Consider the following 24,289-nt stretch of genomic DNA (forward strand, 5'->3'; position numbering starts at 1 on the left):
TGGCGCAGCCTGCACCATAATCCCCCCCCCCCACTGTAGGCACCCCTGACCCAAACTGAAAAGTTTGTGAAGAAATATGCCACAATATTGATTGTGTAAAAATATCACCAAATTTAAAAAGAAAGTGCAGACGACAATTTAACTGAAAGTTAAAAAAAGTTTATTTGCACTACTTCATATTTACAATTTTTACACACAACTCTTCTCAGTAAATATACAATGCACCTGAGTATTCGTTTTAGGTAACTTCTTACTATGCTTCTTTAACCATCATCATTCTGTACAAGGCTGAGTTTTTGATTATACATACATACACTATTTTGTAAATTTCATAATTTCATAGTTCGTTTCAGGCTTACATCTAATGCAATCTTTACCTGTAACATCAATCTGTGTCAAAAACAGACAATCACGTATGTAATGTGTATTTCAGTCATCTGTATTTTGTGCTTTTTGAACCTGTGTGTGGACCACAGAAAATAGTACTTTAAAATTGAAAAATTGATTAACATTTGTGTTCAGGTTTGGTAGTCAAAAATGCCTGTAGCACATGTTTCGATCTTGTGTATGCGTGTGAGTGTGTTTCACTGTTTTTCTTAGATATACGTATATTCTATCATGTAATTCAAATACTTTTTAATATGAGGCTACTCAGTACAAGCCAAAGCAACTCTGCACCCAACCATATTGTTTACTCTCTTTTTTCGAGTCACTCCCGGCAATAGTTTTAAACCGTGTGAGATTCACTCGTTTACATTACAATTACTTTGCGTATTTGTTCACGACATAGCCACAGTTGAACCTTATAGAAACTTGTAGATGAAATAATCCAATTCTGGAGATACCTTCGTTGTAGCTTCAATGGAATTTACCTTGAGAAATCATATTTTGCCATTTCTGAAAGAGTAACGAACAATTATTCAGTGTATGTTGGTCGACAGCATTTGCTTCAGACCAAGATAGTTTTGAAATAAAATTTGCCATTGAAAGAAATTTATTTAATCGAGAATTAAATAAGCCATGAAGGGTATTTCATTTTGCTTCAGAAGATGTCTCGAAACTTAACATTTCGTCAGTAAGATTGTACAATGAAATCGCTAAAATAGTTAAGAAGAAAGGATTAATTAGCATACAAGGGAGTTTGTAATTGTTTTGATAATCCCCGTGGTATATATTAACTTGGGATGTTGATAAAAAGACGAGAAGATCGTGAATGGCTGTCAGTCATGTTAATAAAACATGAAGCAGCATAATGATATTTCATCAAGCAACGCATGAGACCTTACTCACGGTCAACCTTTTCGCCTGGTACAGTGGACTTTTTTAATTCGAAGTATTGAATAATTCGAACGGAAGTATATTTCCCTTGAAATTCCTACTAAAACCAATGTATTCATACCGGGTGGCTAGAATTAAAGTTACCCAACTCAGAGCCCTCTGTAGCCTGTTTGAGGCATCGGAGAACTCAGGAATTTGATGAATCCACTATGCAGACCATGGGCAAGAGGATGGCGATATATAAAAAGAATAGTTCAATTTTCCACTACTAGGTTGAAATGTGACGCTGTACTTCCATGATGGGTTGCAATAATGACGTAAACTGCTCCAATTGGTTATGGATTTGCATTTACCTTTCAATCTTGCAATAAACGAGAGATTATTTTGTCGCAACTTCCAGCCACTAACAAATTTCTTTCTAATTAATAACTCGACTAAATCACTTAACGTGAGTGCTGAACAAAAGTTTGGAAGTGATCACCATGCCATTAAATAAGAAAGAACGTGCGTTGCTGGTGAAGTTGTTTTATCAGAACGGTAGTAATAGTGCAGCTGCACTGGGAGGTTATCGTCATGCGAGACTTCGAAAGGGGCCCATGATGACTCATGGGTTAAGAAAGATGATGAAGAAATTTGAAGAGACTGGAGATCTGGGTGTTACAGGAGGAAGGGGCCGCCGGCCGGTTGCAGAAGTTGTCACCGAAGTGGCTGTTGCAGTGGCGGATAGAGCCTCTTGTTCCCGATATTGGAGCAGTTTACATCATTATTACAACCCATCATGGAAGTACAGCGCCACATTTCAACCTGGTGGCGGAAAATTGAACTTTTTTTCTTTTCCGCCATCCTCTTGCCCAGTGGTTTCCAACTTCAAAAGGTCCGAGGGCCAAAATTATATCCAGCAGTTGATTGGCGGGCCGCATTTTTGTTTTGGGGGGGTGGGGAATTAAAAATTACAAAAATTGTAAGTACTGAACTGAGAATGTAGTACTTATTTCGCATGACCCAAATTTCTAAAATGAGCCATTAAAATCAATGGAATCACAAATCAAAATTGTATAATTACAATTTATTTCACAGAAACCCAATCCTTATGGATGAATTGAAAGAAATGAAAAACACACCATACAAATAAGAATCCTTCATAGTAAGTGTTCAATGTGAAAATTGAGGCCGATCTGCTTCTTTTATTAAAGTTGGAATGTCCACTTCAATTTCTGTATTTGAAAGTCTCAGAAGGTGAAGCAGTGAAGAATCTGCCAGTCGGCTTCTGTAGCGGTTCTTGATGAACTTCATTGAAGAAAAAACACTTTCACACGTGTATGTGCTGCCGAATATCGATGTCATTCTTTGCCTAAAACTACGGAGGTTTGGAAAGCGTTCCTTTGAAAGGTATTTGAAAAACTCTGGCCCCTTTTCTTGCCTAGTTTGAAGGAACACATCGCCTTGCAAATCACACAATTCAAGTTGGAGAGAAGCTTCTTATTCTTCGATGTTAACGCCAAGAGGATTGCTAAATAGCTGGATGCTGCTTTTAAGTTCTTCAAAATCTTTAAATCTGGAGTAAAACTCATCCATTATTTCTTGAATGTTTTCACTGAATTCAGAAAAGTCCATTGTTTCTTCATCATCTGGTAGCCGCCGACAGCTTGGAAAATGGACCAGGTTATTCCTCTCCAAAGTAACGTTGAAAATCTTCAGTTTATTACGAAACCCATTTATGTTTCCCCTTAAATGTGACACCAGCTGGTTTCTTCCCTGCAGTTTCAAGTTCAGTTCGTTCAGATCACCTGTGATATCTGTTATATACGCCAGTTGTTTAAGGAAGTCCATACTCTGAAACTGTTCCTTCAGTAAAAATAGAACGTATTTGAATAAAAATACATAAAATTAATGTATTTTGCAAACTGGCTTCGCGTGCCGCAAAAAAAGGCATCGCGGCCCTCATGCGAACCGCGGGCCGCCAGTTGGAAACCCCTGCTCTTGCCCATGGTCTGCAAAGTACATTCACCAAATTTCAGAGTTCTACGATGCCTCAAACAGGCTACAGAGTGCTCTGAGTTGGGTAACTTTAATTCTGGCCACCCGGTATGTAATTCGAATTTGTGAACCCATTATTTGGATAATTCGTAGGGAACTATCCAGAGACAGTAGCAGGTAGAGAAAGTTCCCCAGCCCTTTGGCGTGGGGATGTTCGTCCTTGAGCCATATCGCCCCCACCAGTAATGATTTGTGAAAGTCTACTTATGCGTAATGTGATGTGATTTACTTTATTTTACTTCGCTTTTCTGCTATTTTTTTCCTAATTGTGAAGATGAGATTGAAAGGTGATAAGGTGAAATGGATGAAAGGATAATCAGAAACACATAAAGACAGCACGCAACAATATTCCCAGGGAAGATTATACTGGCCGTGAGTTCAAACGCCAGAGCCTCGCTAGACTGGGGAATGCAGGATGTACTATGTGGAAGGGAGGTTATTAGTTGGGTATCTTTGCAAAGGGTCAGCCCTTACACCCCGTGAAAATCTGTTTATCTGCCCTCAGTTAGTGATGACTTCTTTCACGCTGAAGATTTTGTTACCTACGTAAAAATAGACTAACAAAAACAAACAAAAATCACGACCTTCTTTAAGTGAGAACAGCTAGCTAATGTTGTTACACCTGCATGTGATTTTGTGTGTTATTGCAGTGTACTTAACGTGTTTTTACGGTGTTCATTATTTATGTTTACACTGTAGTAGAGTAGTTTCATCTTTTTTCCTCAATAATGCATGTTTTGGTTAATTCGAATTTTGGGTAATCGAACATTCTCCGTGTTCTCTTGTAGTTGGAATTTAAAAGAGTGCACTGTACTTAGTTTATCCAAAATGGTAGCCTTTCAATCAGTTGTGTAACATTTCTTAGTGATTCCATGTGTTTATGGGAGTGGAATTATGATGAACAAAAATAAGAAACTAGATAACAATAACAACAACAAAAAAGAGTATTAATTCACTTGTAAACTTAAGCTCACCTCTAAGCGTACTTTCTAAATGGCCCAGTTCTATCAACCACCAACTGTTGTCGAAGTCAGCTGTCCCACCATATTCTTTTGGAAGAATTTCCGGTTTAATGTTCTTGTCGAAGATACTTGCTTTAGGCCCATGCACCGTTAACTGGGAAGGAAAGAACACCTTGTAAGGCTCTCAGCAACCCTGTCTTACATAGTGGCGTCAGTTGAAAATTTTGATTATCTTATTGTGTTAAGATTGTAACAGAAATCAATTTGTTAGGTCGTACTGAACCATCTTATTGTTGGTCACGTAGCGACATCTGATAACTACAGTGCGTTCATTTTGGCTCTGGGCCGAGATAGCGCGTGCCTACAGGCATGGCGCGGATGCCGGCATTTTCGACACGCGACTTCCCGCTTATTTTTACGCACATATTTTTAGCATGCACACAATTTGCATTTATATTGCATAACGAGTACTAACCTCCGTTATAAAGATTTGTTCAAAGAGGTGGCCAACAGCATTCACACATTCCCGGCATCTTTTGATGAAATTTTGATTGACACAATTGTTCTGTTTGTAAGTTGTTTTCTTGCCATTGTTAACCCGAGAGTGTTAAAAAATACCCACAAGAAGATGGCTTCTTAAGTCCGAATTTTAATTGTTTCAAAGCATGTAAATAATACGAATCTTCAATGAATAACCTAATTTTATTAAGTTTGATTTTTTTAATTTCATTACGCAAAGATCAAGTTGAGAAACAATGACTGTAAGAATGTGCCATAACGTAAGGACACACTCTGGGTAAAAAATGCCCAGAAGAAAAATGACTTAAGTAAGAATGTTAGTTTTTAAAGCATGTAATTTGTAATATCTTTAATTGATTATGACATAATTGATAAAAACTAGAAAACATAACATTTTGGAATCCTAAACTGAAAGGTATGACCGCGCGTTGGGTGAAATGTATCCAAGCAGTGTTTCTACGGCCCTACTAACTGACAGGCGATTCAAGGTCCCGCCACTCTGAAGGGTTCACACTGTCTGAAACTCACGTTGAAGGCGTAAATGTTCTTGCTTATCAGTACAGTTGTGTTCGTTTTAGCGTGCAGTGTAATTTCTCTCTAATTTCAGTGCGTGTGTTCAGTGCGTTTGTGTGTTGGTTTTTTTTCCTGTGAAATTCCAGTGTGTGTTTAATAACCCTACAAAATAGAGTATATAGAAACAATAGGCCTCCCCGATGGCGCAGTGGTAGCGTCGTCGCATTGTAATCAAAGGGTTCCGGGTGCGATACCTGGTGGAGGCACATAGTGGTTCGGATCTCACTTTAAACTGTAGATCCAGTCCCGATTAGCCTTACTGTGAATAAAGTAGACTTAAATCACCGAATCAATCAAATCAAATCTATAGAAACATCTCCACACTTTAGATGTACTGAAAGACAATATACGAACTGAACTTACAAGAATTACGGAAGAGGAACTTTTGCGTGTCGATCAAAATTTCATCAAAGGATGTGTGAATGCAGTTCGGCCACTTTGAGCAACACATATAACACAGGTTAGTACTCGTTATACACGTACGATACAAATATAATTGTCTACATGCTAAAGACATGTGCGTAAAAATAAGCAGGACGTCACGGATCGAAAATGCCGGCATTTTTTTGATCCAGACATTCCTACATAATACTAATAGTAACGATACAATAATAATTATAATAATAACTACTAATATAAATAATGACAGCTACAATGAACGAACCTTTAATATTAAAACCACGCATTCATTTCTTTTCAAGAGCCGGCCTCGTGCCTGCCCCGTAGGACATAATGCTACAACGCCAGGGGTCCCGGGTTCGAATCCCGGCCTGGATATGGATGTTTGTGAGTGTTCGTTCATCAGTTTCATCATATCATCACTCATTTCCATCTTCGCAAAATTAGCCGAAAGTGGCACAAAAGGCGAAGAAAATAAAGGAAATGAAAACAAAAATTTATATTTCCCTCGAATATTCACTGTTCGCTCTTTGCTGAACCGAGTATTAATTTTTCTGGAATTGTTATAGCATTTTGCAGCATATGCGTATTTTTGTTCAGGAAATTTACTGTTGATTGATTGATTAATTAATTATTAACAATATACCTTTTTGTTTTAAGATATTGAATTATGGGCATTTCTGCACACAGACACATTTGCCCGTCGCACAATACGGGTATAAACCCCTAACTAAAACAAAATTTAGGACACGCCCAAAATAAGAAAATAAAATGTTAAAAACTTCTAACTCAAATTTTAAAAATATTGATTCATTACTTACTTAAAAAGAAGTAAAACACTACTGTCTCTGAGAGGTAATATATCATTACCTATTAAGAGTTGAGGCTGTAAAGGGGCATTCAGCACACACGAGGTCAAACACAACCCCACAGAGGGTTACTCTGGCATTGGATCCAGCCTCGTTGGCCTGCAAGAAGCAGTTGCTATACGGGGTAGTACAGGGTGTACTTACTATACGGGCAAGTGAGGTTGACTGTTGGATGCTTCACAAGAAGGGTCACCACTTACACCCCAGAAAATTTACTGTTACTGATCTAAGTATTATAACAATTTATATACCTGGTCTACGGGTAATGAAACAGAAATTTTCACTTACCCTTCCTTGCATTTTCTTCGAGAGAAAGGCCTTGAAGATTGGAAAAACTAAATCGAAGTAATACGGAGTGTTCAAGAAATGCATCGCCTTGAATCTTACGGGATATGTATCCTGGAAAGCGAAATTATTTTCTTATTAGCAGTACGCATATACACGTATTTATTGCACTCAAACATACACGTACTTACATACAGACTGTGGCGCCTTACAACACCGACAAACGTAGAGGGCATCGAGTCCACCTGTTATAATAACACCTTCCTTGTTAAGGTCTCGTTTCGACGCTACAAGCCCTCGAAAAGTTTGATTTCATATGCATGATACCACGCGACACATATTCAAGATAAGGTCCTGGGTTCGATTCCCGGTGGAGTCACATAGTTCGGATCCCACTTTAAACTGTAGGTCCAGTCCTGATTAGCCTTACTGTGCACAAAGTGGACTTAAAAAAAAACACCAACTCAACGCAACCCAACTCATATTCAAGATAAGTATTTTTGCTATCGGAAAACGTACATGCGTATTATATCAAAGTATATAGTAACATGACTAAAGTAGTTTACAATTATATATACTATTAACAAAAAAAACCTTGTGATTTTAAGAGATTGAAATCACAATGCAGCATTTAAACAAATAAAGATGCATAATAATAAAATAATAATAAATAAAACTAAAATACTCCATACTTTAAATCCAGCGTCCAGAAGTCTTGGCTGAAGTTTTCCCAAGTTTCCTCGTCGATCAGTTCAAGCGAACATTATGATGCCACATTTCGACCTTTTCTCCGAGATTAGTAGACTACTTTACGTGTGGTGCTTAGTTGAGATCACCCCGCACAAAATATTCTTGTTTTTACTCCATTGTCGAATTATTGCCGATTCATCATGAAAGCGGGTGTGTTATAATAATAATTGAAAAAAAAAAAAACCTTCCTACTCAATTACTTCAAATACCCGATATCAAGATTTAAAACAAAGATACCAATTATGACACTCTTAATGTTATTGCAGTTTAGCTTGGTGCTGCTATTCTGGAAAGATTAGGCTGAGGTCTGTAGATGCTCAGAGTCGAGAGATTGTGAGCTTCACTTTCATACCAGAATGAGAAATTTAGGTTCCACCTATACATACCAGCATCACTTGGCAGAACATCCTAAGGAACTTTATGGTGACCAGCTTTACATGGCACATGCCCATCCCTGCAAAGTCCAGAACAAGTACATATCCTCCCACTTGGAACGTCTGGTCCAGCAATTGAGCATCCAGACTTGTGAAAACCCCTCTCCAAATCTGATCCGCCGTTATAACATTAAGGTCGATATCACCTGAAATATGTAGAATTTTAAACATTAAATCAAATACTCATTGTACAAGACAGTTTTTTGGTATAATATAGGGATGTTTGATTTTGTTTACTCTTTTTTAAAATTAAAGCTCCAATAATATTTTTTTTAATATATTTCAATATAAGGGGCCATGTTTGAGTAACATTATGGCGACAAAGTAATAAAGACCGATAATTCAGTGACTTAAAATTCCTTTAAAAAAAGCGGACATTTACTTTATGTACATGTAAACTGATTGAAATCGGAATTAAAATATTTTTATAAAAAAAGGTCATCAAATCGAATAAAGCAGAGCCGAGAACAGCAATATATGTGAATGAAGTCATTCAATTTCGGCACCATTTTCAAAGCTACCCTACTGAAGTGTCCATCACAAATTTTCTTGTTTCCTAGAGTCCACTGATTAAGCGTTGTTTTATCTGGTCCTCCAATTCTTACCAAGACGTAATTTTTTGACTTCTGGCTGAAGGACTAAAAGAGAGGCATCTATCATAATTAGACCTCGGATTTTTAGGTTCTAAAAAGTGTCCTTTTACGTAGGCTCTAAAAATCTTAAATTAGGTTCGTAAAATTGCGAAGTAGGTTGTAAAAATACTTAAATTGGTACAAAATTCCTGAAAAATACTTATTAGATACAATTGTTAAAAACAAGAACCGTAATAACGAAATATTGATTTTCTAAACAAATTTTCATTTCTTCATATCATTTTCAACATTATCTACAAATTATTATAATACTACATTTTTGTTAGCAAAAGTTACTTGTTATGAAAAATTAATTACGTATGTACGTATAATATGCTGCACAATATCAGGGTGGCTACTTCCTTGAATTATTGGCTCCGGGAATTATGCGTGAATTATTGGCTCTGGAAATTATTCATGAATTTTGGTAAAACATGAAAAGAGGTACAAGCGGATGTTTTCTCTTATTCCCGTTTTTTTCTCCTCCTTAGACCTGAGAAATTGAAACTTTTATTAATCCAAATTCCATTAAATGTATAAATGTTTATAAATGCCATATGCCAAGTTTCTCTCAGTGTAGCTTTTATTATTTTTTTAGGAAGAAAAAGAGAGCTGCTTGGAAAATAAATCAAAATTTTCTTAATCCGTTTACTTTGTTACTGTCTTTTTTAGAACTATCTGTCAGACGGAAGATTATTACAAAATAAGATATCTTGAAGTTGATTAGGTAAATTTTGGGTTTATTGAATCACACAAACCCATTATGTTATTGACAGTCGGTAATACGTAAGGTTGGAATAGAGAAAACATCTGCTTGTATCCTTGAATTTTTTGAAAGTTCCCTTTGAAAAACAGGAATTATACTTGAATTTTATCATGGTCCTACTGACCACCATGAATCTTTTTGCTTAATTTTATAATTTTTGATAAATTGAATAGAAGCCACAGACTAAACAACAGTTTCTTAGTATAGATTACCTATGTTGATTATGACGGTGGTCCTGCCCAAGTGATCCTTTTCTCTCAGTACCAGGAACATATTTTTTTCGTAATATATTTCTCTGTGTTCTGAAGGCAGCAAGAGTTCGAAGCATTCTGAATAAGTCTTCCGCAACTCGCAAAATTTTTTGAGCTGAAACAGCAATGTATTTACTGGAGTAGTGGTAAAATATTTCAAAATCTCTGATTAAAAGACATTTCTTGAATTTATCTTATAGCTAAACAGTAAACTCTCTCTTTCTATCTCTTTCTCTCTCTTTCTCTCTCACACACACACAATCATATAGGTTGAGGAGGGCGAGGTCTTCAGAATTTTCTATTTTGACGGTTCCAGATTTTGAAAAAGATAATGCTGATGAAGATGATGTCCATAGAGGTGAACCTGTCGGACTGTTTTGTGTTCTGAAATTTTTGTGAAACGTACATTGGAGGTCTTCACAAATATGCACAAAAGGACAGTTCTGGAGTTTCCTTTCCCAATTAAGGCTTTTCATTGAAAACTTATTTCAACGCATATATACGAAATTATTGCATAAAAAACTTAAAAAATTAAAATGCACTCCTGCATCAGAATCTCAATTGCTTCCCCTGATGCTTAGTATCTCACCTGTATAAATTCCACTTTTATATAATACTTGACAACAAAGTAATAGCAGTAATAGTGTTTCCCGGTGTAGCATTAGTTGGACGTGGATAATACAAATTTCAGAATTCCTTTTAAAATGTCGCGGTGTAATAGTAAATATATTTATTATGAAATTTTATCAACAAATTTTCAATCTTAAGTGTTCGAACTTTGTAATAAAGGTTAGCTCGATCATTTTGGAGAGAAATATTTTTTGTGTATGTTTTGCGAACATTGTATCTCTACACTATTATCTCTGGAATAGTAAAGGCTTGAATCATTACCTTCTCAATCTGAAAGCCTCATGGCTTGCTCCGGTCACGTGACTAAGCGTCATCAACTGGAGGCGAGATAGCCTCCATGTTTGATTTGCTTCTTCGGAATCAATGTTGGACCTTTTTAGTGAATATGGAATTGTAATGCAAATTTAAGAACTGTAATCGAGTTTACATGACGTGTAAATATGCTTAAATGTGGAAGAGGTATGGTGTATAAGTCTTGTGTACTCAATTGCAGAGGCAATTACAATGAAAAAGGTAAGAGTAACATTCACATTTCTTCAAGATGTTGTTAAAAATGGGAAATTTTTAGGGCAATTCCATGTGATTCAGTCACTACGAATAGATACAAGTTAAGTAACAAATGTTTTATACTAAAAAATAAATAAGAGTAATAGTTCATGATGTAAACATTTCATGTGTCCGGAATAGGCATCAAATATACTCGTGGACAACATGTCAACATTTTTTTTTAGAAATATCAAATAATTTACCCTGAATTACAAACGTTGGTTAATATTACGTCTACCAAAGCAATTTGTTAGTGTAAATGTTATGCAAGCATTCGATAAATTATTCATATTATTTACACAAATTTTCAGTTTCAAAATGTGCTTAATGAAAGAAAGCTATACAACGGGCCAAAGTTGATACATGTGTACATTTATTCTTATTTTGTCCCACTTTATGCTTCTTTATGCTAATCGGAGGCTAATGGAAGATATGTTGTACATTCAAATACAAAGGTGCGATGTGCAACAAGAACTTCGATGAAATATTCGTGTGTAAAACTATCCAAGAATACGTATATTACTTATGTTTCAAATACAAATGTTTCACACAGAAAGCATTTTGTTACCTAGCTATGTTAAAGTTATTGTCACAGATCTTACTAACGACAATGAAAAGATTCAATTTGTTTATTATCTTTCGTTCAATAAAGTCAATAGGATCGAAATTACAATGTGACAAATGATTTAGGTTTAGTCTTTATCACAGAAATGTAACATTGCCCTTGTACCAATTTCTTTCGCTTTTGCTGCAAGAATATAGAAATTAAGGTTTTGTATTGAGATTGTATAGCTACACAGAATATCTGCATTATCTGGTTGATTAATTTTGGGTAAACTTAAAGACAATTTAATTGATTAGGTAACTTGGAAAGTTTACGGTCAACCTAACATGTTTTTTGTTTTATTTAATCAATTGATTTTACATACAAAAGTTCATACAAAAGCGGTTACGAGTTTTACTGTAGCTGACCAATATTCCCGATAATATTTTTCAAAGATATACAATGTTTAAATTTTTCCGCCAGGAAGTTTCTAACGGTTTTCAACTCTTTCTTTGTGCTATGGTAGGAATTTTTGTGGTGGCCATAGTGACTTCCTGAATGAAAATTTTGGTGTAAATATTCAATGTTATAGTCCTCCTCCGTAGTCGAGCGGGTTAAGGCGTTCACTCGTCTTGAGATCGTTCGCTGCGGGACGGCGTAGGTTCGAATCCGGCTCTGGTCGGAATTTATTCGGCCTACGTATAGGGCCGGTGGCAACCCACCATCGTGAGGAAATTGGGAAGCTCCGAGTGAGTGAGCGTAACCCGGTCGAGAAGACCTACAGTAAAACGGCTGGGGGTTCGTCGGGCTGATCACCCGTCCCCCTTTACTGGTCTAAGAACTCCACGCTCCAACAAGGTGACGGCGGAACAGTGTGGGAGGGAGACCAGCAGTCGGTAGGTAAGCCAAGGCCCTTCAAGGTGCTGTAGAGCTGTGGGTTATGTTATTCAATGTTATAAATTTTTCTTCTAACTATATTCGTCGGGAGAGTAAATGTCAAAATTTAACTTCATAAGAAAAATAAATGTACCTTAATTATCTACGGTAAAATTACGACAAGGAGTTTACAGCGTTGAGACGATCGCCTCCAGATGATGACGTCTTGACTGAGCGCTGTGGCCTGAACCTCAAGATGGTCTTGCTTGAATACTGTGACAAGAATCATTCTGTTCAACACACTTCGGATTACATTCACACAAAACAATATGGTTGAAATTACACGTCGTATATGTTAAAGAAGCGCTTTTCCGACCATCATCGAAGGAAGTTAATTTTTAGGGCTTCGTTTGTTTTATCAGAGTCAGATATATTGATAGTATTGTTTTATTTTGAACAATAAATCAAAACATTTAAAAAAATGGTCGAGTAACTATTCATTGGGCCCTTGAGATTTGAATTGACCCCATTGCATGAATTTGGAGTCCATTGTAATGTTAATATGAAAGAACGATTGAACATGTATTCAAAAGGAAGTTTATTTTAGAGACTTGAAACATTTCTTTTAAACATATAAAACTTAGAGGAAAGAAAATATGGAAGCATCAAATTACTTCGGCCATAACACAGCATATTAACTGCATGTAATCTTGGCATGTAATAATGAAAATATAGAAAATATGCAATCAAAACTCACATCTATACTAATACGTCGATACATATTACTCGTATATATTGAATGTAAGTGATACCACAGATACATCAATTATTTAGCTCATTTTAATATCCATCCAATGAGCTGATAATAAAATTCTGAACCTTACCGTTTTATATGCCTTGTCCTGATTGAACTTCTTCGACCTTAAGAATGATAGGAGAAAGCAGTCATCCAGTCGACAGTGTAGGTTTTTTGATGCTGGAAGGAAATGAAATATATGAAATATTAAAACGTTTCTATTATACTGTAAATAAATGACTGCCTTTTGGATACTGTATTTGCAGTTGGTTCAGATGCTTGTAAGTTGCTTTGCTACATTTCTTGCACGATGCATAAACTTGAAAAATTTCCACGAAAGTGTACTTTTTTTGAACACTTTATTTATAGTGGCATGTTTAAGAAGGTAGCTGTCGTGCTCCAACCATTCCCAAAAATCTTCCAAGGTAAAAAGGTAAAGTGCTCCCCTGTGCATAGCACCACGCCATGAAGGCGTATAGGGGGTGTGGGGGTAACGCCCCACACTTTCTTGATCCGGTCATGAGTGGGGGTGATGTGATCAGCATCACGCCCCTGACCGCCTTTACCCCCCAGGGTTTCCCCCAGGTACCCATGTTATTCGACGCTGGGTGGGCGCCGGGGCCGCTTCCAACCTTAGAAAAGTTCCCGGATTTGAACCGGCCGGGGATCGAACCCGGGACCTTGAGCATGGTAGTCAGACGCGTTACCGACTGAGCCACCGGCATTATCACAGGTTGATTCGACAAGTACTATATTGTAAAGTAGGGCTACTACTACTAGAGTCTTAAGACACACATAACAATACAGTCGTGAAGTTTTCCTCATTGAGGAATGTATCAAATCACGGATTCGGTATGTCATATTTTCTTAATATAAATATATAATTTTTTCAATATATTTTTACTGTTAGCCAGTGGGAAATGTAATAGTAGTAAATTGTCCAGGGCTTTGTTCATTCTCTTATAATATTATTATTTGCAGTAGAATTACTCTTAAGGGCCGGACCCTGTGGCCGAGGGGAAAATTATTCCACATGTATTGCTGGTCTGAAAAGTGTGCTTAAACAAAACAAACTTCGTGCCCTTAGCTTGGTTGCCAGGGTAGCCTTTGTAAATATTTATGCGAGTTCAAAGCTCTGGTTTGTGGCACGAGTGCTTCCAATGAGGAAATTGAATTTTGTATAGATAAGGAGTGCGATAAACTGGTTTGTTTGGGCACACCAAATGCTGCGGGTGAGTCACGAGAATGTGTGTCTACGGAGGACTTGGACTGACTCGCGTGGAGTTAAAAAGCCAAGCTCTCCGCGTACGAGCAGATATGTCAATGTTAGTAAACTTCCCAGACAGTTAAACGGGTGTGATACTTAAGCAGATTTTGGACACCATACCATTGCAGTCTCCGATCGCGATAGCAACTGTGCCACCGCATTATAAATATTTACAAGAATCAGTGCTAGAAATTTGTTATATACTACTTTCAGCGAAACCTCTTGAAATACCAAAAGTATCTCAATTATACAAGTCACGTTGTTTGGTAACACTGCCTAGCTGCAAGATAATGTTTAAACAACCAACCCATCCCTGGCACAAAATATGGAACAATGTTCAAGCACCACATTTATCGCCCTTGGTAAAATCTGCGTGGTACTGTGTGGTACAGGATATAGTGGTGACGGAAGAGAAATTACATAAATCAAAACTGTTACAAGACCCACTATGTGGTAGGTGTAAACAAAATGGTTCGATTTCACACTGGCTAAGTGAATGCATACGGACACGTGAAACATGGAAATATCTATGTGTGTTATTAGGAAAAAATTGTCGCAACCATCCCAATGCGTTTACTGTGCATAACATAATGTTACCTACGTTTTCGCATTTTCCATGTACTAAATTCCGTAGTGTACAATGGTTGGTTGGACATTATGTATTGTTTGTCTGCATATATAAATGTATAGATTTTCATGATCAATTTTTAATATATGTTAAACAGGAATATCATAAAGTGTCTCAAGATAAAAGAAAAATATTATTCGCACATTTTTTAAAGGTGCTGATGGAATGTTAAAAGAACTATTGTTATCCAAAACCTGTAATATTACTGTATGAAAGAAAAATTGTAAATAAATAATAATAAAAAAAGTGGTTAGCATATCACGTTGCGACGCCAAGCGTTCCGGGTTCGAATCCCGCTCGGGCTTGGTTGTTTATGAATGTCCATTCATCAATTTCATCACTCATCCCATTTTTGCAAATTAGCATTAGCCTTAATAAAATAATAAGAAAACAGGGCGGGGGTTGGTGATAAACGATTTGTCAATTCCATTGTTTGTCTGCTTGTGTTTAATAGAGTAATGTGAAAACGCCAATACTTAAATATATAACGTTGGTTTTTTACATGAATTAATTTTATTTTCTTGTCAATGCAGTATATGTGTGTCTCACGTCCCTTTTTTTATTGCACACGGAATATTTTGCTACGTTAACCAAACTCTACATCTTGTGGTGTGTTGAGTAAACATCATCAGAAGTTTGAACTGACTTGACTTAACCTCAACTGGAGCTCATCAGTGTTTTCAAATGTCTTAACTTAACCTCAATCTGACGAGTCTTGTGTTGTGTTAAGTAAACCTAATCAGGGTTTTGAACTGTCCTAACTGAACCTCAATCTGTGGAGGAGACTCGTGTGAGTTCACTTGATATGGTCACTGATCTCGTTAGCTTCACCTGGCTTTAGGTTATGTGGTGACCTTTTTTTCAAACGTCACAAAGTTCAACAGCTTGCCCTAAAGTATTTCGAGATTACATGGCAGATATATTGTAGATGCTCTTCGTTCGGCATCTAACCTTATTTCGTATTGTCACCAACTTCATCAAGGTGCAGTTGCGAACTTCACCAAAGCCAGTGGCATAACTTAACCTCGTTCGAGAGAGCATAAAAAGACCACAACGTATTTCGTCTTTCAGAAATTTGACTGTGAAATAACTATGAGTACTTCGATTTCGAAAACTTGCTTGAGTTATCTTTTTTTTTTTTTAAAAAAACAACTTCATTTCATCCTTTCACGAGACATTTTCATTTTCCTTTGAATGTTGGACAACACTCGGAACTTATTCTCTTCATTATCTATCTTTCGTTGTGCAAAGAAAAATATATATTTTCCATTTTGAATAAAAAATGTTTTGTTTCAAAGCTCATCTTCAGAAACAACTTTTAGGTTACAAAGCTTTTCGCTTCAAATAAACATTCACGGTAAGCTAGGTAATCACATACATTTAGATTGGACATTTTTTATACTTGAAAAATTATCTAGAAAGCATTTTAAAATCAATCTTTGAAACATACTTCGAAAAAATATACCTTTCGAACTTACAAATATTTTCAATTCAAAACTTTGACTTCGAAAGTAACAACGACAGATCGTACTCATTGATGTCTATCTTTTGTTTTGCGAGACAACACAACAGATATTACTCCAACTTCGGAAAACATTATACTCTGAACATATTAAAATTTCAATTTGAGAAACTGTTTTAAACAATATAAATTAATTCATTGTAACAAGACTCTCAATTCGGCTCTGTATTTAATTTTATCAAATCACAGCCAACGTCAGCAACATATAATATTGTCGACATGCACGCAATAAGAACAAACTTTTTCCCTAATCGCTAAAAACAAAGAAGTTGTTTCTTCGTTCGAAATTTTTTAACTAAGATAAAACATAAGCTAGAACTTTCTTTCACCATTTTTCCAATGTATTTCAGAATTTTTTAAAACTTTTTAAAAATAACTTCTTTTATTGGTAACTCTTCTTGCGAACAACAAGAACACATCACAGAAAAACTTTTGTTGTGCGGGAGAAAAACAACAGATATTTCTTCGCTTTGACAAGAGTTTTATTTTTGGAAACAATTTGCATGTTTTTGAAAGAAACTTGTTTTAAATAATATTAATTTTTGACTTTAGATTCATAAAAGTAACATGAAAAAATTTTGAGTCTACAAATATTTTCCTTTCCGTAAATATTGATTTTAAAAATGCATAACACATAACTTGTTTTATTTGGACTTTAGCCATTTCAAAACATATTTCCTCGAATTTCCCCTCTCATACACCACTGAACATGTTGGTCGTCATCTTGCTTCTTTCAACTTCATTTTATGTTCATAACCAAATCTACAGTTAAAATTGGGACTCAGTCTAATCTGCATTTTGCCTCCACCGGGAATCGAAGAGCCGGCCTCTTTAACCCATTAAATTTCGATGCACATACACCTTCACACATCTCTCAGGTTATCTATTTTCATTTCTTTGCGTCAATTTTATTATGCTCAGATAGTCTCATCGGGTTCAGACCTACAAGTTAAATTTGAATTCGAACCACTATGAAATTTTTCATACATCGGAAATCGAATTTTTTCAATCTCTTGATTATAAGATTACTTAATTAATCAACTAGCTATCGGGAAACCCAAAACCACCTTAAAGCAATGAATAGAATCGAACCCATTTTCGCCATTACTATTTTAATTAACTTATTTCGATGCACATATCCTCTAATTTCCCTCTATGAGTATGCTACTGGACACATTAGCCACCATTTTGATTGATCTAACTCCTTTGTATGCTCATATAGGGTAATCGGGACAGTTTAGATTGCAATCAGAGGTATTGTGCAATTTGCTAAAACGGTGATTGAAGCTTTGGTGATAAATTAACCATTATTGTCAACTAAAATTGAATACACTTTTATTTATTTATTTTTTGAACTACGACCATTTCGAAATACATATCCCCTAAATTCTCCTCAGGGTAACCCACTGAATATGCTGGTTGTCATATTAATTGTCTCAGTATCATTTTATGCTGATATTGGCCAATCATAACTAAATCTACAGCTAAAATTGGCACCCAGTCTATTCTACAATTTCCCCTCGTGAAATAAAACGCGGGACTTCTTTATTACAAGACGCAACCATAAAAAAATTAGCTTTCTGTGAAACCAACACTATCTTTCCTCGAGTAAAGGAATGGGATATATTTCTATTGGTATCTTTTGGTTTAGCCCTTTCAAAAGCTATTTAGACCATTAATTCTCCTCTGGGGTACCGGTAGACATTATGGACGCCATTTTGTTTATTTCAACTCAATTGTATGGTCAGATAGGCTAATCGGTATTGGACCTAAAGTTTAAATTGCTATCATAAGCATTGTGGACTTTATCGAAAGCAGAAATCGAACCCGGAACCTCTTAATTACCATCACTAGCGTTAGCCACAAATTTATCGCAAGATCATAAATTAACATGAATTGACAACTAGAATTGGATCCATTATTATTTTTTTTATTTTGGACTTCAGCAATTTCGAGAAACATTTCCCCCCCGAACTCCCACTCAGGGGTACGCCACTGAATATACTGATCGCCATCTTGCTTATTGCAACTTCATTTTATGGTTATATTGCTAATCATAACAATATTTACAGTTAAAATTAGGACTAAGTCTAATCTACAGTTTGCCTCCACCTGGGAATCGAACATCCGACTTCTTTATTTCAAATCAACAACATTAATCAGTTAGCTTTCTGAGAAACCAAATTTATCTTTCCGCAAAAAATAGAGTAGAAGGCTTTTTCGTTAGTACTTTTTTAAAAATTTAGTTACTTCGAAGCCTATTTACACCCATATTTCCCCCTCCAGAGTACGCCACTGGATTTTTTTTGCCACCGTCTTGTGGGTTTCAATTCAATTTTTTGCTCAGATAGGCTAATCGCGACTGGATCTTCAATTTAAATTGCGATCGGAAGCATTGTGCAATTTGTCAAAAACAGAAATTGAACCCGGAACCTCTTAACTGCCCCTCACCAACATTAACCACTAAGCTATGGATGTTTTTTAAAATACAATCTATGCATCTCATCGGGATTCAAACTACACCTACAATTTTTGAACAATAACAATTATTTTCCCCTATGAAGTACGCCACTGCACATTCTGGCCGCCATCTTCTTTGTTTCAACTTCATTTATGTTCAGATAGGCTAATCGGGGCTGGATGTATAGTTTACATTATGATCGAAAGCATTGTGCAATTTGTCTTAAAGACAAATCGAACCCGAGACCTTTTAAATTCCAATCACCAGCTTAACCACTAAGCTATCGTTGCTCATTACAATACAATTTATGCAAGAATGGGACTCATCGGGACTCGGACTACACCTACAATTGGAACAATAACAATAACCCCATATGATTGCGTAGGGAATGGAACTCGAGACCTCTTCATTACAAGGCAACAAAAACGTGCATAAATACTAATCGGGACTGATAACACACTTCTTTTTTTAATTTAAAGAGAAAATCATTATTAGGCATTTTTACAACATTGGGAATCGAACCCCGGTATCTCTTGTAATTTAAAGTTTACCTTTACCCAAGTTATTTTTTAAACATTAAATATTTCGCGGGTAATGAAATTATCCGCGTCCGCGCGGAAGCCGCACACGAAATCCTGCCTTTGCATTTTACATGCAATATGCGCGCACATATCCTCCACACACACACACACACACACAACACGCGCACCCCCCCCCCCCCTCACACACACACTCACAGAGATAAAAGCATACCCACGTGTTAGATTAGCATACAACAAAAACAACTTCACATTTCGTCCCCCTCCCCCTTCCACTTCGCCTTGGCACTCTTCGACAGATGTCTTCAAGGTCAACAGTTAAGTCAAAATTTTCCATTGATACTTCCTCATCACCGGATGTCGTCAAGGTCAAAAAGTTCAATTACACCGGATGTCGTCAAGGTCACCGGATGTAACATAACACCGGATGTGTCAGATTTCTACTGAGTCATTTAAAACAATAGATTAGGCCTCGTCCACACTAGAGGCGCCAGAGCTATGCCTTAACTACTCACGGTGTCATATGTTAACATCCCAACTTTTCCCTTAAATTTAGCCATTTTTTTTTTTGCTTGATTGACATTAATTCATTGCATTTTTGAACCTCGGATTGCATAATGCACATAAATATGGTAAAGGACAATTTGTATGGTAATGAACATACGGTTGTACACTGGGATGCATAAATATTACCAAGCAAATTGCCCATCACCATGTTTACTGTGTTTTACGTAACGAGAGCTTCAAGAATTGAAGCAAACTGCCAAACAGGCTGTTGACAACTTCTGTGCCACGAAGAAACCCACCCCTTAAAAACAGGCAGGAAACAAGAGATAAATTTATGAAAATAATCATTGACAGTTTGCTAGGAAATCGTTATGCATCCCACTCTATACAACAGCGGAATTCATGTGCAACATCACGTCCCACATTCATAGTCTTAATATAAAAATTTACAGGTATTTGAATATGTGTAGACTATCATATTAATATTTCATCCGCAAGCTAGACTGATTTACTTGTTACTTGTTAGTTCGAATCATTAAGTTCAACTTTACTGAATTTATATGGACTTTCACCTACCTTGCACTCTGTTCCGAAATTTCTGGATTTCTTGTCTAACTGTTGCTGGATTCTCGTTCAGTTCGTCTTGAGCCTTCTTTATCCATTCTCCCTCTAAGTGATATTCGTATTTTACGTCATCAAAAACACTCGGATTGTTTACGTCCATTCTTGATTGTCCTGGGAGGAAGATAAACAAACTATCGATAAGGAGGCCGGATATTTTTTGTTCTCTTGTCCCTTATCCATAACCTCAATTCAACTGAAACCGTCTCGAGGGCAAAATGCATTCATTCCATACTTACAATATCATCTTCAAGTTTCGATTTCTTTTCTACCATATGTATGTTTCATTGTCGTTTTACCCTGGAGGAGCAGAAGAGTAATGTAAAACTATGTAAAATACAATACACATGACGTTCCAATTGGAACAGACCCCGATGACGAAGTGGTAGCGTGTTCGCCTTGTAATCAAGGCGGTTCCAGGTTCGATACCGGTGTAGGTACACAGTGGTTCGGATCCCTCTTTAAACTGTAGATCCAGTCCCGATTAGCCTTACTGTGCATAAAGTGGACTTAAACACCAAATCAATCCAATCCAATCCAATTGGAACAGAACCAACATTCCACTTTCCTAAGTTGGCGCACGTAATATCTAAAGCCCCGAATTATTTCTGTGTTCCCCCCCCCCCAATATGCACTATTTATAACTACTATAGAGACAATATGAGATCGTATTCCTCAGTTAAGAACATATTATATGGTTTAATAACATTTATGAAATCAGACGCGTCTTTTTAATCGAGTTTAACTTATTTAAACCTTAGTTGACGCCGTTTCCAATTAAGACCGTTAATAGCTGTAACTACAATAGACCGAAAAGTTTGTAATCTTGTTATTTAGCGCCGCTTCTCTGCCACTTTTCGCTAATCAAGATGTTCATGAACAAGGAACAAACAAACATCCATAGCATCTCTAGGACTCAAAGCAGAACCGAAGTCTTTATCAAATTCATCTAATCAGCATTCCACTTTATCGTCGCAATTAGCCAAAAGAAGCAGAAAAGGGACCTTAAATAAGAAAAATACAACGTTGAGGTGTGGTGAAATTCACAAAAAAGCTAAAATCGTGTGTTGTTAAAGAATCACGGTTTAATGTGTTCCTGTGTAATCGTGGTTGCGAGAAATCAAGCTCTTTATCAATGCTATACTAAGTGTTAAGCTTAGAGCAGAAACAGTTTAATAAAATAAAAGCACAAATCTCCGAAGCAGAACTTAAGGAACCTGAAAACCGCAGTTGCTGAAAATTGCTGGCAATAGATGGAGTTAATATCAAGCCACTTGTATGCGTAACCGTTGCGGAGAGGTTTAAGCGGGATTTTAAAGTGAGGTGTTTACGTTTTTAATTATCACCGCAGTATATGTTAACGCCTCTCTTGCTGGTGTTAACGAGGTGTAACTACATGGGAAATTGGTTGAAATTACTGTTACTAGAATGACGTGAGGTGCTTCTCAGATATGAGATGACTTTTTACAGCGTGAGTTTGGGTTCCTTTGTCTCTTTACGCAAATTACCTGCTGCACACGGATTTCATTAAAGAAAGAAACTAACATTTCCTTTTTATATCGATGAACAGAAATGCAGGCTTTGGCATTGTAAATAATGGAAATATTTTGAATTGGCTTTCTGGTTAAGGAAATATACCGCTTGAAGATGATGAAAGTATGATAACACTTTGACGGTTAATTTACTTAGCTTTTCTACCTCTTGGGTAAATCGCGACGATGGGGATGAAGGATGAAGTGATGAAGTTGATGATGTGACGAATGCAATGATGTATCCATGCCTTAACAAGAGTTCTAGCTACGGAGGTACTGTTGAAGTGCATTATGGGATGCAGAAGTGGTTGGTCAAGCACCATCTGCGAGAGAGAGATTTAACAATGCTTTTCCCACACTTTCCTTTTTCCTTATGCACATGCCCGCAATTCATTTATAAAATATTATTTTTTTTTTTTAAATGCGTATGTCCATGTCTAATTCCGACTCTAATGAAAGACTTTAATCCAGAAATAAAGTGTTGATCTCGAAACATCCGTAATTTTTTGGTACTTCTTGTTATTTTATGTCGCTTTCCTTCCACTTTCGGTTAATGGCAACAATAAGGATGAGTGATTTTTTGACGAAATTCATGCAAAGAACGCCCCTGCCCAGGCCAGGACTTTAACCCGGGTACTTCGGTTGCAGGATCGATAGCCGACCGTCCTTGTTTATGGAACATACTGCATAATATTTACAAATTAATCACAATAAATTAACGTGTGTGACTCTCGCCGGACCTGACGCTTGTGAAAAGTTACGAGGCAATTTCAGTGTTGAAATTTTACTTCGGAGGTGATTAGTTGCGACGAGTTTTTGAAGCTCTAAAAGGTACTGAATTAATAATAAGATCTAAATGCACACAAATTAAATACAAGGCAAGTCAGTTAAGGATCCTAAAACTATTTATAATTAATGAAAAATTGCACCGTCAATCAGATGTATTCCTTAGTATGAGTCAACGTCCAACAAGGCGCTCATACCCACCAGAAACTTACTGCTGTAATTTCCACTCTAATTGTGCTCATATATAGATTTTCTGCAAATATCATAGATGCTGTAAAAAGTATTTTCATGTGACCTCTGTGTTAATCTGCATTATCATATACTAGGAACGAACTGTCCTAGGAAGGTAACATTTTGAAATCTAGACGGCCACAATAAAACACAACACCTCCCCTCGTTGATAGTCTTGGATATTTTTCTGTACTCTGTTGCAGCAAGCGATTTCACGATGTATTCGAAAAATACCATGAATGTCGATTCAGCAGGTAAATTCCTGCACACCTGGCAACCATAGCCTTAAGCAGGAATCTTCACCCTTTGTAGTATTGCCAGGAGTAACTATATTTTCACTCAAATCCTAACATTCTACTGATATATGATTTCAGAATTTTACTTAGACTATAAATTCATAAAATTCAAGCCCTTACCTAGAATTCGACCTTGTGTGGTGCTAGAACTGATATGAAGGAAAACATGTGCCTAGATTGGCAAAGATATAACTTGACGAACGTAACTAAATACCGTCCTTATATAATCAGCCGGACCACCAATGTGACTTCATGTGCTGTAGTGTTTTGCAAAAATAAAAGTCAACATATATAAATTGCAAGTGCTTGTGGTGTAGGCTTGATTAAAGTCTGTAGTTGACTGGTTGCATGACTGCGCGTGCGAGGTTGCTCAGCCTATCGCAGCTTCTGATGCAAAATCCACCGTTGAACTCCATGAAGGGGAAGAACCCCATGCGAGGTAGTAGCCACATGATTGTGTTGTTTTTTTAATTTATCATTTTGGCATAATGTTGAGCAATATGTTATTTTTTTCTGCTACGATTTCTTCGTAAACACTGACCTTCGGATTACATTAGACAAGGAAGGATGAAAGGTCGATAGATTATTTTTACCTTGATTTTAGCACCATTAAGCCTTGTTTCCATGATTATGAAAAACTAAGTATGCTGACCAAGGCAGTAATTTAGTTTATTAAAAACATAAACTAAACGTAACGTTTCAACCTTCTAGCAAGGTCTTCATCAGACTCTGTATCAAGTACAAAAGTAACA

The 24,289-nt window shown here is 36.6% G+C and overlaps 1 protein-coding gene across 1 annotated transcript; it reads right to left on the bottom strand.

The window, feature by feature from the left end:
* Nucleotides 1–143: 143 nt before the first annotated feature.
* LOC145985762 (clavesin-1-like) lies at nt 144–23,892 on the bottom strand. The gene is made up of 8 exons (XM_083119835.1): nt 23,658–23,892; nt 20,648–20,806; nt 13,236–13,327; nt 9,717–9,870; nt 8,059–8,252; nt 6,926–7,036; nt 4,290–4,431; nt 144–897 (listed from the first exon to the last, which is right to left on the bottom strand). The coding sequence occupies exons 2-8, from the start codon at nt 20,793–20,795 to the stop codon at nt 869–871; spliced, it is 870 nt and encodes a 289-aa protein (XP_082975961.1). The 5' UTR covers nt 20,796–20,806; nt 23,658–23,892; the 3' UTR covers nt 144–868.
* Nucleotides 23,893–24,289: the final 397 nt, after the last annotated feature.

Source organism: Lepisma saccharinum, chromosome 3 (assembly GCF_977018435.1).
Source record: "Lepisma saccharinum chromosome 3, izLepSacc3.1, whole genome shotgun sequence".
Lineage (NCBI taxonomy): Eukaryota > Metazoa > Arthropoda > Insecta > Zygentoma > Lepismatidae > Lepisma > Lepisma saccharinum.

Coding starts and splice junctions, on each gene's coding strand:
- LOC145985762 (XM_083119835.1), bottom strand. CDS start 20,795: ATGGACGTAAACAATCCGAGTGTTTTTGATGACGTAAAATACGAATAT. Junction 9,871..13,235: donor AGGACAAGGCATATAAAACG/GTAAGGTTCAGA, acceptor TTGCTGTTTCAG/CTCAAAAAATTTTGCGAGTT. Junction 7,037..8,058: donor TGTTCTGCCAAGTGATGCTG/GTATGTATAGGT, acceptor TTCGCTTTCCAG/GATACATATCCCGTAAGATT.